This window comes from Mobula birostris, chromosome 2 (assembly GCF_030028105.1).
Source record: "Mobula birostris isolate sMobBir1 chromosome 2, sMobBir1.hap1, whole genome shotgun sequence".
Classification (NCBI taxonomy): Eukaryota; Metazoa; Chordata; class Chondrichthyes; order Myliobatiformes; family Myliobatidae; genus Mobula; species Mobula birostris.
Genome location: NC_092371.1, coordinates 101,705,271 through 101,722,594, shown reverse-complemented (window position 1 = coordinate 101,722,594; position 17,324 = coordinate 101,705,271). Strand labels below are relative to the sequence as shown.

Genomic DNA, 17,324 nt, shown 5'->3' with positions numbered 1-17,324 from the left:
CTCTTGCAGGCAGGCAGATGAAAGAAGATGGTAATCACTCATGTGAGAATGCACACATTCCAGCCATCTGGGTTTCTGGGTCATTGTATTTACCTCTCTCACTTTCGTTTCAGTCTTGTCAAGCCTTGACCGAAATATGGTGACAACAGCCCTCCCTTCTTACCCTCCATATTCCAGGGATGAAGATTAGTGATTGAGATAGATGCTGTTAAAGGAACAGTATTAGTTTAGTTCTTGCTTCCTGCTTCTGAGCTGTAGTGACAGCGCTAGTCAGTATGATTTAACCTTTCTAAAACATAGCAATTAATAAGGCTGTGTTTTTCTTTTAAAGATTTGACATCCAGAGTTTCATCTGGGTCCAGGGGATGATACATACCATCGAAATGATAAACAACTCTTCACTACTAGACGGTATTAAGCTCGGATATGAAATATATGACACGTGTTCAGATGCTTCCAAAGCCATAATAGCTGCGATGAAGTTACTTGCCAAGCCAAGCTCCACAGGCGATGTTCTGGAGGTTCACTGCAACTACACTGATTACAAGCCAATCGTGAAAGCGGTTGTGGGTGAAGTCTATTCGGAACTGTCAATTCCTATGGCCAGAATATTCAATGTGATGCTGATGCCTCAGGTGTGTAAAGGCAGCTCAAAACCTATTGATTTAACTTTACCATTAACTAACATCTTTCTTATCTTTCATTTTCATATTTACACTTTATCCCATTGTAAAGCACTTTGAACTACCTTGTCTGTATGAAATGTGTCCAATAAATAAATTATTATTATTATTATTATTATTATTCAACTTCCCTTTGACTGTTCATTCATCGACTCACATCCATAGATCCCAGCGTGTTTGAACTTGCATAGGATGCCCTTCACAGGGTATAGGAAGAGTTCACCCAAGTGAAGGCCATAAGACATAGAAACAAAATTAGGCCATTCGGCCCATCAAGTCTGCTCTACCACTCCATCCTGGTTGATTCATTATCCCTCTCAATACCATTCTCCTATTTGCTCCAAGTAACATTTGACGCCCATATTAATCAAAAACCTATCGATCTGTTTAAATATACCCAATGACTTGCCCTCCACAGCTGTCCGTGGCAATGAATTCCACTGATTCTTGCTAAAGCAATTTCTCCTCTTCTCTGTCCTGGATATAGCTTTCCAAACCAGTCAATAGGTCTAGAATTTGTATGGGAGTGTAGTGGGTAGCAAAATGCAATTATGGCACCACCTGTAAAACTGGGGTTCGATTCCCACCACTGTCGGTACAGAGTTTGCACGTTCCACATGGGTTTCCTCCAGGTGCTCTGGTTTCCTCACACTTTCCAAACACATATGGATTAGGGTTAGTATGTTGTGGGCATACTCCAGTTTAAGACACCCGCTGGTGAACCTCAGTGGCTTCCGACTGGTGGCCGATGAAACGAGGAAAGCAACTAAATACTTTGTTAGTCACATTTTTTCTGGGAAACAATCATCGCAAGTAATAGTCTCTAACTTCCCTTTGGACTTGGAAGCAACTTGATGTGGCGGAACCGAGGCGAGGAGAGGTGGCGGGCCCCTCACCGAGAAGCTGGAACAGCACGAAAGGTCGGGCACAGGTCAAATCAAAGCCGGGGGGTCCAGGCCCCAAAGCATATTGACGCAGCTAAACACGATGCTCGGATGGAGACTTACAGCAAAATCAAGGCAGTGAAGTCCAGCATATCCAATTAGCAGAACCCATTGTTCGGATGGAGATTTAAGCATCAGACCTGATTGAAAAGGTCGAGGTGTTGGGGCCTGAGGCAAGGCATGGGCGAATTAAGGTACCTGCTCTGCTCTGCATTGAACTATAGTCTCGGACTCGCTTTGGGAACTTCAGTTCAGAAACACTATTTGCTTGCGGTTACTGTTTGCATGATGGCTTTTTTTCCATTGCACCTTGGGTGTTCGAAAGTCATTTTTTATGGGTTATTTCATTCTTTTATTTTTTTGTGGACATGATGTGTTTTGTATTCTCTGCGCATTGGGTGTTAGACAGTCTTTTTCAGATATATAGGGCTTGTTTTGGGTTTGTTTGTTTTGTGGCTGCCTGTTAGGGGACAAATCTCAAGGTTAAGTAATATATACATACTTTGAAAATGAATGTCATTTGAACTTTACTATGCTTGTGCTGGAAACATAGCAACACTTGCCGACTACCCTCCTATGTCTTATGGTCACAGGGTCTTTTTTGAATTATAGAAAAATTGAAGGTTATGGGAGAGGGAAGGGCCAGCATGATCTTAAAATAGGTTAAAAGGTCGGCACAACATTATGGGCCTATACTGTGCTGTAGTGTTCTATGAGATCATTGGGGACGCAGGTCATCTAGAATGAAACAGTACTTTTCCAGTGTATTGCTGACAGGACTGTTGGAATGACACACACAAAATGCTGGAGGAACTCAGCAAGTCAGGCAGCATCTGTGCAGGGGAATAAACAGAAATGGGATCTAATTCTGAATTAAGGAGAACCATAATGCAGAATAAACTGTATTGTAGTTCTCCACATAGAGACATAGAGTCATAGAACACTACTGCACAGAAGCACGCCCTTCAGCCCATCTAGTCTGTGCCAAACTACTAATCTACACCTGGACCAAAGTCCTCCATACCCTCCCATCCATGTACCTATCCAAATCTCTCAAATGTTGAAATTGAACCCGCATCCAGCACTTCCAAGGGCAGCTTGTTCCACATTCTCACGACCCTCTGACTGAATAAGTTCACTTCATGTTCACTGTAAAACATTTCACCTTTCACCCTTAACCCATGACCTCTAATTCTAGTCTCACCCAACCTCAGTGGAAAAAAGCTTGCTTGCATTTACCCTATCTATACACCTCATAATTTTGTATACCTCTATCAAGCCTCCCTCTTTCCTCTATGCTATAGAGAATAAAGTGTTAAACTATTCCATCTTTCCCTATAATTCAGGTCCTCACTCCTGGTGATATCCTTGTAAATTTTCTTCGTACTCCTTCAATCTTATTGACATCTTTCCTATATGCAGGTGACCAAAACCACACACAATATTCCACAACACTCCTCGTGCCCTAGTGTTCACTGTCTAAGTCCATTCTAGTTTGTCATCCCAAAGTGCAATACCTCACACTTACTTGACCATGTTAAATTCCACCTGCTGTTTTTTAGACCATTTTCACACCTGGATCAGACTCTGCTGCAAGCTCTTGATAGCCTTCCTCGCTGACAACAACGTCGCCAATCTTTGTGTCACCTGCAAATTTGGTAATCCAGTTCACCACATTGTCATCCAGATCATTGATAATAATGACAAATAACAAAGAACCAGCACTAATCCCTGCGTCACACCACTGGTCACGGCCCTCCTGTCAGAAAAGCAACCTGGCTTCTCCCACAAAGCCAATGTCTAATCCAATTTACTACCTCATCTTGAATGTCAAATGAATGAACCTTCTTTACCAACCTCCCATGGGGGATCTTGTCAAAGTCCTTGGTAAAGTCCATGTAGGCAACATCCACTGTCTTGTCTTCATCAATGTTCCTGGTGATCTCCTCAAAAAACTCTATAAGATTGATTAGACATGGCTTACCATGCACAAAACCACATTGACTGTCCCCACTCAACCCGTCTATCCAAGTACTGATGTATCCAGTCTCTCAGAATACCTTCCAGTAACGTACCCAATACTGAATTCAGGCTCACCAGCCTATAATTTCCTGGTTTATTCTCAGAGCCTGTCTTAAACAGCCACTACAACACCAGCTATCCTTCAATCCTCCGGTACCTCACCTGTCACTAAGGGTGTGTTTTTGGCAGTTTCTGCTAGTCCTTCTGCAATTTCTGCACTTGCTTCCCGTAGGGTCTGAGGGAACATCTTGTCAGGCCCTGGGGATTTATACACCTTAATTTGCCTCAAGACAGCAAACACCTCCTCCTCTGTAATCTGTATAAGGTCCATGACCTCGCTGCTGCTTTGACTCACCTCTATAGACTCTGTTCCCATCTACCAGGTAAGTACAGATACAAAAATCCATGGAAGATATTCTCCATCTCTTTAAGTGGGATGTTTTCACACACACAACCCACTGGGCATGTAACAGAGGGGGAGGCGTGGCTTTATTGGTAAGAAATGATATTAAATCATTAGAAAGAGGTGATATAGGATCGGAAGGTGCAGAATCTTTATGGGTTGAGCTAAGGAATAGCAGGGGTAAAAGGACCCTGATGGCAGTTATTTATAGGCCTCCAAACAGCTGCAGGGATGTGGACTACAAATTACAACAGGAAATAGAAAAGGCTTGTCAGAACGGCAGTGTTATGATAATTGTGGGGGATTTTAACATGCGAGTAGATTGGGAAAACCAGGTCGGCACTGGATCTCAAGAGAGAGAATTTGTAGAATGTCTGCAAGATGGCTTTTTAGAACAGCTTGTTGTTGAGCCCACTAGGGGATCGGCTGTACTGGATTGGGTATTGTGTAATGAACCGGAGGTGATTGGAGAGATTGAGGTGAAGGAACCCTTAGGAGACAGTGATCATAACATGATTGAGTTCACTGTGAAATTAGAAAAAGAGAAGCCGAAATCTGATGTGTCGGTGTTTCAGTGGAGTAAAGGAAATTACAGTGGCATGAGAGAGGAACTGGCCAAAGTTGACTGGAAAGAGACACTGGCGGGAAAGACAGCAGAGCAGCAGTGGCTGAAGTTTATGCGAGAAATGAGGAATGTGCAAGACAGGTATATTCCAAAAAAGAAGAAATTTTCGAGTGGAAAAAGGATGCAACAGTGGTTGACAAGAGAAGTCAAAGCCAAAGTTAAAGCAAAGGAGAGGGCATACAAGGAAGCAAAAATTAGTGGGAAGACAGAGGATTGGGAAGTTTTTAAAACCTTACAAAAGGAAACCAAGAAGGTCATTAAGAGAGAAAAGATTAACTATGAAAGGAAACTAGCAAATAATATCAAAGAGGATACTAAAAGCTTTTTCAAGTATATAAAGAGTAAAAGATAGGTGAGAGTAGATATAGGACCGATAGAAAATGATATTGGAGAAATTGTAATGGGAGATGAGGAGATGGCAGAGGAACTGAACAAGTATTTTGCATCAGTCTTCACTGAGGAAGACAGCAGGATACCGGACACTCAAGGGTGGCAGGGAAGAGAAGTGTGCACAGTCACAATTACGACAGAGAAAGTACTCAGGAAGCTGAATAGGCTAAAGGTCGATAAATCTCCTGGACCAGATGGAATGCACCTTCGTGTTCTGAAGGAAGTAGCTGTGGAGATTGCGGAGGCATTAGCGATGATCTTTCAAAAGTCGATAGATTCTGGCATGGTTCCGGAAGACTGGAAGATTGCAAATGTCACTCTGCTATTTAAGAAAGGGGCAAGGAAGCAAAAAGGAAATTATAGACCTGTTAGCTTGACGTCGGTGGTTGGGAAGTTGTTGGAGTCGATTGTCAAGGATGAGGTTACAGAGTACCTGGAGGCATATGACAAGATAGGCAGAACTCAGCATGGATTCCTAAAGGAAAATCCTGCCTGACAAACCTATTACAATTTTTTGAGGAAATTACCAGTAGGCTAGCCAAGGGAGATGCAGTGGATGTCGTATATTTGGATTTTCAGAAGGCCTTTGACAAGGTGCCACACATGAGGCTACTTAACAAGATAAGAGCCCATGGAATTACAGGAAAGTTACATAGGTGGATAGAGTGTTGGCTGATTGGCAGGAAACAGAGAGTGGGAATAAAGGGATCCTATTCTGGTTGGCTGCAGGTTACCAGTGGTGTTCCACAGGAGTCCGTGTTGGGGCCGCTTCTTTTTACATTGTACATCAACGATTTGAATTATGGAATAGATGGCTTTGTGGCTAAGTTTGCTGACGATACGAAGATAGGTGGAGGGGCCGGTAGTGCTGAGGAAATGGAGAGTCTGCAGAGAGACTTGGATAGATTGGAAGAATGGGCAGAGAAGTGGCAAATGAAGTACAATGTTGGAAAGTGTATGGTTATGCACTTTGGCAGAAAAAATAAACGGGCGGACTATTATTTAAATGGGGAGAGAATTCAAAGTTCTGAGATGCAACGGAACTTGGGAGTCCTCGTACAGGATTCCCTTAAAGTTAACCTCCAGGTTGAGTCAGTAGTGAAGAAGGCGAATGCAATGTTGGCATTCATTTCTAGAGGAATAGAGTATAGGAGCAGGGATGTGATGTTGAGGCTCTATAAGGCGCTGGTGAGACGTCACTTGGAGTACTGTGGGCAGTTTTGGTCTCCCTATTTAAGAAAGGATGTGCTGACGTTGGAGAGGGTGCAGAGAAAATTCACTAGAATGATTCTGGGAATGAGAGGGTTAACATATGAGGAACGTTTGTCCGTTTTTGGACTGTATTCCTTGAAGTTTAGAAGAATGAGGGGAAACTCACAGAAACATTTCGAATGTTAAAAGGCATGGACAGAGTGGATGTGGCAAAGTTGTTTCCCATGATGGGGGAGTCTAGTACAAGAGGGCATGACTTCAGGATTGAAAGGCGCCCTTTCAGAACAGAAATGCGAAGAAATTTTTTTAGTCAGAGGGTGGTGAATCTATGGAATTTGTTGCCACGGGCAGCAGCGGAGGCTAAGTTATTGGGTGTATTTAAGGCAGAGATTGATAGGTATCTGAGTAGCCAGGGCATCAAAGGTTATGGTGAGAAGGCAGGGCAGTGGGACTAAATAGGATAAAATGGATCAGCTCATGATAAAATGGCGGAGCAGACTCGATGGGCCGAATGGCCTACTTCTGCTCCTTTGTCTTATGGTCTTATGGTCTTATGTAACTGTGCTGTTGATGCAAAAACTAGTAAAGCAAATTCTGGGCTAGAAATCAAATGAGTAATATCAGGATTAGAATACAGTCTGGTGTCTGCATACAATGCTCCCATGGTTGACTGCTTCTGGATTGACTATTAAAGCGGGAGGAGAAGAGAAGCAGCGTGCCGCACGTGCGCAGCCCTCTGATGAAAAATTGTATCGTATCTGTTAAATAGGGGCCGTGGACAATTCTGATTTGATGGAGAATGGACATGAAAGCCCAGAGGAACATCTGGAGAAATTTCTGAAACGTTCGTTCACTGCTGTCGTTACTGCACGGTTGGGAATTTTTCAGAGGGTAGGCCTCAAAATCCCCAGCTTTGCCTGCTGTTGGCAACCGAGAAGGAGGTCAAATCGCTCGGATAGTGATGGCACTCAGTACTTGGTGTTGGAGAGCTGATCAGAGCTCGAAGTTTTCGGATGACTCAGAGTCGGACCGTGATCGGGTATGGCAGGGAGAGTTTTTCTTCCTTCTCCCCGTCTGCGTGAGATGTGGGACATTTGAGTGACTTTGAACTTTTACCGTGCTCATGGACTTCTTCATCAAGTTATGGTATTGTCACACTGTTGTAACTACATGTTATAATTATGTGGTTTTGTTAGTTTTTTCAGTCTTGGTCTGTCCTGTGTTTTGTGATATCACACCAGAGGAAATATTGTATCATTTCTTAATACATGCATTACTAAATGACAATAAAAGAGGACTGCGTGTCTTCATAATCTAAAAAAAAATCATTTATTTCATATCTTTTATGCCTCTTACATCTGTTTTCGTCTTGAATGTGACTCTGGAACCGTTGGAACCTGTGATTTGCCACTTGGAGGTCATTTGGGTGTTCCAGTGCTCCGCAGTCTCCTAGAGGATTCCGGGAGGCAGAAGCAGCGTGCACAAACCTCGTGGCGAGGACATTGCAGGTCAGGCCGTGAGCCGATGTTCAGCTCCAGTTTGCCTGTTGAAGCAAGGAGTGAGATTGAAACACCAAGGCGAATGCAGAGGGTGAGCACCAGATGCCTGTCCTTTGATCGCTGGTGGGGATCACTCTGCTACTGGAGAGGGAAGGCTGTCACTGGGCCCAAAGAATGTTACCCAGGCTTTCTACATTTTGGATATGGATTTAAATATGGACTTGGACGATGGACTTTTTCAGTCTTCTTGTTTTTTTATATTCTGTGTTTTTCAACTGAAGTTTCTCATTAGCTGTGTGCAGGGGGGTGGGGGCGTGATTTGGGGGGTGATGATCATGCTGCTGTTCTTTTCTCTCTTGGTTTTGTGGCTATCTGGAGAAGAAGAATTTCAGAGTTGTATACTTTGATAATAAATCAACCTTTGAACATAAAGTACTGTGCAAAAGTCTTAGATGCATGTATATGTAGCTATGGTACCCAAGACTTTTGTTCGGTACTGCAGTAATTTTATGTTTTGCACTGTACTACTGCCACAAAAAGAAAAACAATTTCATGATGATAAACCTGATTCTGATATCCGTCTCTATTGTGTACTGAATGTGGGAAGGGGGCAGGGGAGAACAGAATCACGGTTGGGAAAGGAGAAAGAGATAGGGAGAGAGCAGGAAGCACCAGAGTAACATCCTGTGATGATCAATAAACTAATTGTCTAGAATCAAACGACTTTGCCTGGTATCTCAGAGCTGGGTGTATCTTCTCCTGTGCCCCACCCTCTCCCCCACCCCTGCCCCGGAATTCTTTCTCTGCAATCTGTCCCACACTCATCCCGTGGTGATCTATCATCACCATCCCCAACATCCTTTGCTCCCACCCAGTTTACAAACTCACTCTCCACTCTACTTTGACAAATGTATATACTGCTGACCCTCAATGAGGACCTGTGTATGTTCTGATTCCTCGCCCTTCCTGAAGTCCATAAACAGTTTCTTGGTCTTACGGACATTGAGTGCGAGGTATTGTTTCAACACACTCAACCAGCCAATCTATCCTACTCCTGTGCGTCTCCTCAAACAGCAGGGGTATGTTGAGGAACTTGTCTACTTTCAGACAATATACAAAACACAATTAAAGATGCACGTATGTACAAACTTAATGTGCTAATTTATTATTGAGACAGGGCCTCCCTACTGATGAACCCCTGCTCTGCTCCCACCCACTCAACCTTGCCACTTCTTCCACAGGATTACAGGTGAACTTCAGCAGCTCTATTTTCTGAGAAGTTTGCAAAATCTCTATAGATGCACAGTGGAGAGTGTCTTAACTGATTACATCATGGCCTGCCTAGGAAATACCAATGCTCAGGAATGGAAAAGCTTACAGAAAATGATGGGTACATCCCAGTCTATCACAGAAAACAACCCTGCCTATATTGAGCACATTTTCATGGAGAATTACCACAAGAAATGTTCCAAGGTTGTCAAGCCGAGGGGTGGTAGTGGGGACAAGCTCCCACAACCTAAAAGTGCTCCTCACGGCATGCACCTCAAATAGCCTCTGACAACCAAGTCCAACTCCTGGCCTTCTCGTGTGGCTTAGCCTCTGAGCCTGGCAGAATTGTTTCTACTGACAGGAGAAGGAGCGAAGGCGGGTCCTGGCGCCTTAAAACCAGTGCTTCGGGTAAATGGAACTCATCAACCTGGGAAGGAAGTCCACCTAAGAGAGAGAAAATCCTGATTTCAAACCTCCGCTGCCTTGCAGCCATACCCACTCATAGGAAAGGCTTCGGGAGTAAACCCTGAGGACAAATCTGGAGCTGGAGTTCCTAAGGCAGTCCAACGTTGCCTTCAACCTTGTTCTGGCAACTCCTGCGACGATACTGGTGCAAACTGTATCAGCCCTTGCCCTTCCCTTGGACAACATCGGTGTCGTGGAGAGGGGAGACTTGCGGCATGGACAACTGCCAGTCTTCCATACAACCTTGCCCAGGCGTGCGCCCTGGAGAGGACAAGCGAGACCTTCCAAGTGCAGATCCATGGTCTCGCGAGACTAACGGATGCTACCACGAGAAAGTTCATCAAGGACTTCCAACATCTAGGCCATGCTCTCTTCTTACTGCTACATCGGGTAGGAGGTACAGGAGACTTAGGTTCCACAACACCAGGTTCAGGAACAGTAAATACCTTATAGCCAGCAGGCTCCTGAACTAATGAGATGTTTATTCACAACTACTCTGAACTGCTTCTACAACCAACAGACTCACCTTCAGGGACTCTTTACAACTCATGTTCTCAATATTATATTGTTTTATTGGATAGTTTGCTTTCTTTTGCGCTTGATTGTTTGTCAGTCTTTGCCTGTTTATATATAGTTTTTCACAAATTCTAATGTATTTTTTCCTGTAAATGCCTGCAAGACAATGAATCTCAGGATATCTAAGGTGACAGATACAGTATGTACTTTACATATCTATATGTAAAGTACCAGAAAAAGGGCTGCAATATCCTGAAGGATCCTACCTACACTGCTCATGGACTCCTCCTCGTCATGGAGGGGGCAGCACAGTATCCACGCCAGGATCACCAGACCCAAAAACAGCTACTGTCCCCAAGCTGTAAGGCTGGTCAACACCTTCACCCACCACCACTAATTTATGATTTTCCGTCAGAGTCACCTCATGTACAGACACTTCTGTACCTAGCGTCACTTTATGTACGTACAATCAATCTATTAGGCTCCTCCTTCTCCGGCCCTTTATCTCTTTCACCACCCGACCTCCCAGTCTCTCCCCCTCTCTCGGTTTCACCTGTCACTGACTACTGTGTACAGTGCTTCTTCCTCCCCTCTTCCCAACTTCTTACTCTGACTTCTCATCTATTTTTCTCCAGTCCTGAGGAAAGGTCTCAGCCTGAAACGTTGACTGCTTACTCTTTTTCATAGATGCTGCCTGGCCTGTTAAGTTCCCCCAGCATCTTGCATGTGTTGCTTGGATTTGCAGCATCTAAAGGTTTTATCTTGTTTGTGATCAATCATTGTATATAAGCTATCATATATATTTTGTGGAACAAGCTTCCAGTGGAAGTGGTAGAGGCAGGTTCAATTTGTCATTTAAAAAAAATTTGGATAGGTATGTGGACAGGAAAGGAATGGAGGGTTATGGGCTGAGTGCAGGTACATGGGAGTAGGTGAGAGTAAGAGTTCGGCATGGACTAGAAGGGCCAAGATGGCCTGTTTCGGTGCTGTAATTGTTATATGGTTATATGGTTATATTTGCATTTATTGCTTTTTATTATTGTGTTCTTTGTCTTATTGTTATTTTTCAAAGTTCATAGTCCAATTTATTATCAAATTACATATATGTCACCATATACAACCCTGAGATTCATTTCCTTGCAGGCATATACAGCAAACCCAAGAAACACAATACAATCAATGAAAGACCACTGCTAACAGGACGGACCAACAACCAACATGCAAAAGATAACAAACTGTGAAAATACAAAAGAAAAATAATAATAATAATAATTAAGTAAGCCATAAATATTGAGAACATGAGACGAAGAGTCCTTGAAGGTTGTGGGAACAGTTCAGTGACAGGGTGAGTGAAGTTGAGTGAAGTCATCCGCTTTGGTTCAAGAGCCTGATGGTTGAGGGGTGTTAACTGTTCCTGAACGTGGTGGTGAGGGTCCTGAGGCTCCTGTACCTTCATGTTAATGACAACAATGAGAAGAGAGCATGTCCTGGTGGTGGGGGTCCCTGATGATGGATGCTGCTTTCTTGTCACAAAGCTCCATGTAAATGAGCTCAGTGGTGGGGAAGGCTTTAGCTGTGATGGTCTTGGCCATATTCACTATATTTTTGTAGGATTTTTCAGAGAAGGGCATTGTTACTTCCATAGCAGGCTGTGATGCAACCAATAATTATATTCTCTACCACACATCTATAGAAGTTTGTCAAAGTTTTAGATGTCACGCTGAACCTTTGTAAACTCCCTAGGGGGTAAGGGTGCTGCTGTGCTTTCTACGTAATTGCACCTAAGTACTGGACCCAGGACAGGTTCGCCAAAATAATAACACCAAGGAACTTAAAGTTGCCAACCCTGTCCACCTCTGATCGTCCAGTGAGGACTGGCTCGTGGACCTCCCGTGTGCTGCTGCTGAAGTCAACAGTCAGCTCTATGGTCTTGCCGACATTGAGCGAGAGGTTGTTGTTATGGCACCACTCAGCCAGATTTTCAGTCTCCCCCCTAGGTGCCGATTCATCACCACCCTTGATTTGACCAACAACGATGGTTTCATCGGCAGGCTTATATATGATATTGGATATGTACTCAGACTCACAGTCATAAGCATAAAGCACGTAGAACAGGGGCCAAGCACACAGCTGCTGATGGACATTGTGGAGGAGATGTTTTTGCCAATCTGAACTGAATAAGGTCTGAAAGTGAGGAAATCGAGGATCCAATTGCACAGGGAAGTATTGAGGCCAAGTTGTTCAAGCTTATGGATTAGTTTTGAGTGGATAATAGTACTCAATGTGGAGCTGTAGTTGATAAAAACACCCTGATGTTCACATCTTTGCTGTCCAGATGTTCCAGGGTTGAGCAAAAAGCCAATGAAAAGGTACCTATTGTGGAACTTTTGAGGTGGTAGGCATATTGGAGCAGAACCGGGTAACTTCTCATGCCAGGCAGGAGTTGATAAGTTTCATCACCAATCTCTCAAACCACTTCATCACAGTGGGTGTTAGTGCTTGTAATAATTATTTTGTTCTGCTTTTCACTTGTGTGCTGGAAGTGACATTAAAGAATCTTGAAACTTGAATCTTAAATCTTGATAATAAATTTAATTTGACTGACTTTGAAATTGAATACTCTCTCTGTGCCTAATATTTACCTTGACCTTAGTCTCATTGACTAACTTTTCTTTATTCTGAATGTTTTACAGATTAGTTTTGCATCATCTACTTCTATCCTGAGTAACAAAGGGAGATTTGCATCATTTATGCGCACTGTGCCCAGTGATGTCCATCAGACGAAAGCTCTGGCCAAACTAGTCAATTATTTTAAATGGAACTGGGTAGGGGTCATCGCGACCGATGATGAATATGGCATGTCTGCAGTGACTGATTTCAGGCTTCAGGCTCAGAAGCAGAATATCTGTATTGGTTTCAATGAAGAGATTCCAACTTACGTGTGTGATGATCAGAGTACCCAACGGATACAGACCTTGATCTCAAAAATTGAAAGCACTCCGAATGCAAGTGTCATTGTTCTATTTGCTAAACAAGCCATCGTCGTTAAACTGTTCAATGAAATTATTCGCCGAGGCATTAGGAGGACATGGCTTGCTAGTGATGCTTGGTCTATGTCCAGAGCAGTAGCAAAGATGAAGAATATTAAGACAGTAGGAAACATTCTGGGCTTCTCTTTCAAAACGGGATGTATTCCTGGTTTTCTGTCGCACTTGAGGAACCTGAAGCCTCCAGCCGAGGGATATAACAAGTTCATTGAGAAATACTGGGAACTCCGCTCCACGTGTTCGAAGCAAAACAAAAACTACACGGAAGTATGCAGTTCAAACACACCACAGTGCCTATTCCAGCAGGACAAGAAGCTGATACAACCTTTGAACTGCGAAAAAATGAATGAAGACATCGTCCCTGAAGATGATATCAGTCATAATATTGAGCTGGGTGTCACTTATGCGCTATACTTGGCAATTAAATCCATTGCACAGGGTCTGAGGATTCTCCTACAATGTCATGAAGGAAAATGTCAAAGAAATTTTGATTTTCCACCATGGCGGGTAGATATTTTTAGTCTAATATTATTCTTTCTTTGCTAAAATTTATTCTAATTTAAATATAATTTATTCACAAACCCATTGCCCCTACTGGGGCATAGCCGGCTGACAGCAGCTTGCCAGAGTCCTCTGGCTGGTCAGTCTTTCAAGTTGTCCTCAGGTGTCTAGCCTATCTTCTCCTTCCTCTCCCAGGGATGAGGACTTTGGAGATTCTGTTGGAGTTTCTGTAGCTCTGGGTTTTTACGAATGGGGTTGTTAGCCCCATGCACAACCCTATTCGTTTCACAGCTGGACTTGGGACCGTTCATGGTGGAGTTAATTAGACTATAAAGTAATATTTAGATATCCCTTCAACTGCATAGTAATTGGCACATTCTGTAAGCTCACTCCGCTCCACTCTGAACTGATTCCAGAACCTCCAGGCTCACTTTCAAGGATTCTACAACTCATGTTCTCAGTGTTACTTCTTCTTTATTTACATAATTTATCTTCTCTTGCTCGTTTATTGTTGTCAGTCTTTGTTTATGTGTGGTTTTTCATAAATTCTATTGTACTTCTTTATTTCCCTATAAATGCCTGCAAGAAAATTAATCACAAGTAGGTACAGCATATGGAGACATATACTTACCTTGATAATAAATTTACTTGGACTTTGTACTGCTAAAGTTTGAACCCTTCCCTTCTCTTCACCACCCCATCACATCCCTCTGATTGGCCCCTTCCTTCCCTTCTCCCATGCTTGATTCTCCTCTCCTATCAGATTCCTTCTTTTTCAGTCGTTTGCCTCTTCCGCCCATCATCTCCCAGCTTCTTACTTCATCCCATCCCCCCTCCCCACCCACCTTCCCCATCACCTAATTTTCACCTACTGCCTCCCAGCTTGTACGCCTTCCTCTTCTCCCCCACCTTTTACCCTGGGTTTTTCCCCCTTCCTTTCCAGTCCTGATGGAGGGTCCCAGCCTGACATGTTGACTGTTCATTCCTCTCCATAGATGCTGCCCGACCTGCTGAGTTCCTCCAACATTTTGTGTATGTTTCTCTGGATATCCAGCATCTGTAGAATCTCTTGTGTTTCATTTAGAATGACAGCAATTTTTGTTATGGGACCCTCACAATTCAAATTCATTATCCATTATTTCAGAACTATCAGATCAAAATGTATGATTAATGTAGATCACTGTTCCAGTGCATAACACAAGCAAGAAAAAGGAATACTGTTATGAATTTCTTTAAACAAAATCTCTGTCTAAAAGTCGAAAAGTCAATCTTCTATTATTTTGATATACTTAAAGACCTTGAAATGTTTTGAAAGATTGAAAACACATTGCAAGTGAAAAAAAAACCTGATTTACAGTTATATCTGCCACTTGGCATGAATAACTTTTCATTACCCAGATATGCAAGTTCTTTTATTGTAGAATGCCCTTGTAGGAAAACAAAATATATACTCCTCATTGGGAAAACAGAGTTCCCTCAGTAACTAAATTGGTAATGGTTACATAGATAACCTCGTGATTTTCTTCAATTTTGTTCATTCGTTATGTGCTGTGTCATATGACATTAGTGACCATGACTGTGATAGTTCTTGGCAAATGTATCTACGGGAAAATGTTTGCCATTGCCTTCCTCTGGGCAGTGTCTTTACAAGACAAGTATTATCAATATTCTTCAGAGATTGGCCACCTAGTGTCAGTGGCCACATAACCAGGACTTGTGATACGCATCAGCTGCTCACATGACCATCCACCACCTGCTTCCATGGCTTTGTGTGAACCTGATCGGGGGGCTACCCCTTGCCCAAGGGTGACCTGCAGGCTAGCGGAGGGAAGGAATACCTTCCACCTCCTTTGGTAGAGACGTATCTCAACTCCACCACCCATTTCTTCATATGGCAAATATCAGGACAATGGGCAAATATTATCAGTTCCTATTCCTGCTGAAATGTTTTGTACAATAATCATTTTGCCTTCTTTCTGCAGTTACTGGAAGCAATGAGAATGGTAAAGTTTGCTGAGGCTAAAAGACTTTTCTATTTTGATGAATCTGGGGATTCCATCAATGGATATGACCTAATACACTGGGAGATGGAAGAAGACGTTACCAAGTTCAAAACCGTTGGCGAATACAAACTTCCCGATAAAGTTGTATACATTTATGATGAAGCAGTCAAAAGAATTGGAAAGGTTGGGATTAACTAATTGATGTGGAAAGCTTACCATACAATTGATATCTTAAAGAGGTTAATAGCAGGATTCTTGCAGTGTAGAGAGACAGAGGAACCTTGGGATCCTGGTACATTTCTCCATCAAAGTTGCAACGCAAGTTGACAATGTAATTAGGAAGGCGTGTTGGCCTTCATTAGTCAGGGAATTGAATTCAGGAGTCGTGAGGTAATGTTGCAGCTCCAGAAACACTGGTTAGACCATTTCATCATGGCTAAACCATTCCCCTCTCAACCCCATTCTCCTGCTTCATCCCCATAACCTTTCACATTCTTGTCAAGAGCCTATCAAACTCTGCTCTAAATATACCCAATACCCTGGCTTCCATAACCACTGGTGGCAACAAATTCTGCAGATTCTCCACTAGCTGACTAAAGAAGTTCATCCATTCTCAATGGATGTTCATCTATTCTGAGGCTGTGCCCTCCGGTCCTAGACTCTCTTACCATAGGAAACATTCTCTCTACATCCACTTTATCTAGGTCTTTCAAAATTCAATAGGTTTTACTGATATCCTTCCCATTCTTCTGAACTCCATTGAGTGCAGGCCCAGGGCCATCCAATGGTCCTCATACAATAAATCTTTCAATCCTGGAATCATTCTCGTTAGCCTCCTCCGAACCCTCTCTGATGTCAGTATATTCTTTCACAAATAAGAGGTCCCAGACTGCTCACAATTCTCCAAATGTGGCCTGACCAATTTCTTACAAGGCTTCAACATTACATTCTCGTTTTTATACTCTAGACCTTGTGAAATGAATGCTAACATTGCATTTGCCCTGCTCACCACCAACTCAACCTGCAAATTAACCTTTAGGGAATCCTATATGAGGATTCCCAAGTCCTTTTGCATCACAAATTTTTGAATTTTGTCCCCATTTAGAAAATAATCTACACTTTTGTTCCTTCTTCCAAAGTACATGATTATACATTTCCTGATGCAGTACTCCATCTGCCAATTCTTTGTCCATTCTCCTAATCTGTCCAAGTTCTTCCGCAGCCTCTCTGCTTCCTCAACACTAACTGCCCCTCCACTGATCTTCATCGTGCAAACTACCATCTGCAAACTTGGCAACAAAAGCATCAATTCCATCATCCGACTCATCGACATAATGTAAAAAGAACCAGTCCCAGGGCAACCCCTTTGGTCACCATTACTCACTGGCAGCCTGCCAGAAAGGGCTCCCATTATTCCTACACTTTGCCTCCTTCAAAGTTGGTTGGGAAGGGACACTAACAGGGATGACAGAAGATCAGCAATGGCTGGAGTTTCTGGAAGCAATTTAGAAAGTGCAGGATAGATACAACCCAAAGAAGGAGAAGTATTCTAACTGCAGGATGATGTAACTGTGGCTGACAGGAGAAGTCAAAGCCAAGATAAAAGCACATAATACAGCAAAAAATAGAAGGAAGTTAAAGGATTGAGAAATACTGTAGTTGAAAGCCAATAGATTTAAATAAAAAAAACCATGGGGATGGAAGATGAGATATGAAAGTAAGCTCGCCAATAATATCAAAAAATG

The 17,324-nt window shown here is 42.9% G+C and overlaps 1 protein-coding gene across 1 annotated transcript; it reads left to right on the top strand.

The window, feature by feature from the left end:
* The first annotated feature begins 365 nt into the window (after nucleotides 1-365).
* On the top strand, nucleotides 366-15,777 carry LOC140210775 (G-protein coupled receptor family C group 6 member A-like). The gene is made up of 3 exons (XM_072280052.1): nucleotides 366-635; nucleotides 12,722-13,342; nucleotides 15,559-15,777. The coding sequence occupies exons 1-3, from the start codon at nucleotides 366-368 to the stop codon at nucleotides 15,775-15,777; spliced, it is 1,110 nt and encodes a 369-aa protein (XP_072136153.1).
* Nucleotides 15,778-17,324: the final 1,547 nt, after the last annotated feature.

Excerpts from the sequence above, each read along its gene's own strand:
- LOC140210775 (XM_072280052.1), top strand. The coding sequence starts at position 366 with ATGATACATACCATCGAAATGATAAACAACTCTTCACTACTAGACGGT. Across the intron at positions 636-12,721 it reads ATGTGATGCTGATGCCTCAG|ATTAGTTTTGCATCATCTAC; the intron begins GTGTGTAAAGGC and ends AATGTTTTACAG. Across the intron at positions 13,343-15,558 it reads AAAACAAAAACTACACGGAA|TTACTGGAAGCAATGAGAAT; the intron begins GTATGCAGTTCA and ends TTCTTTCTGCAG.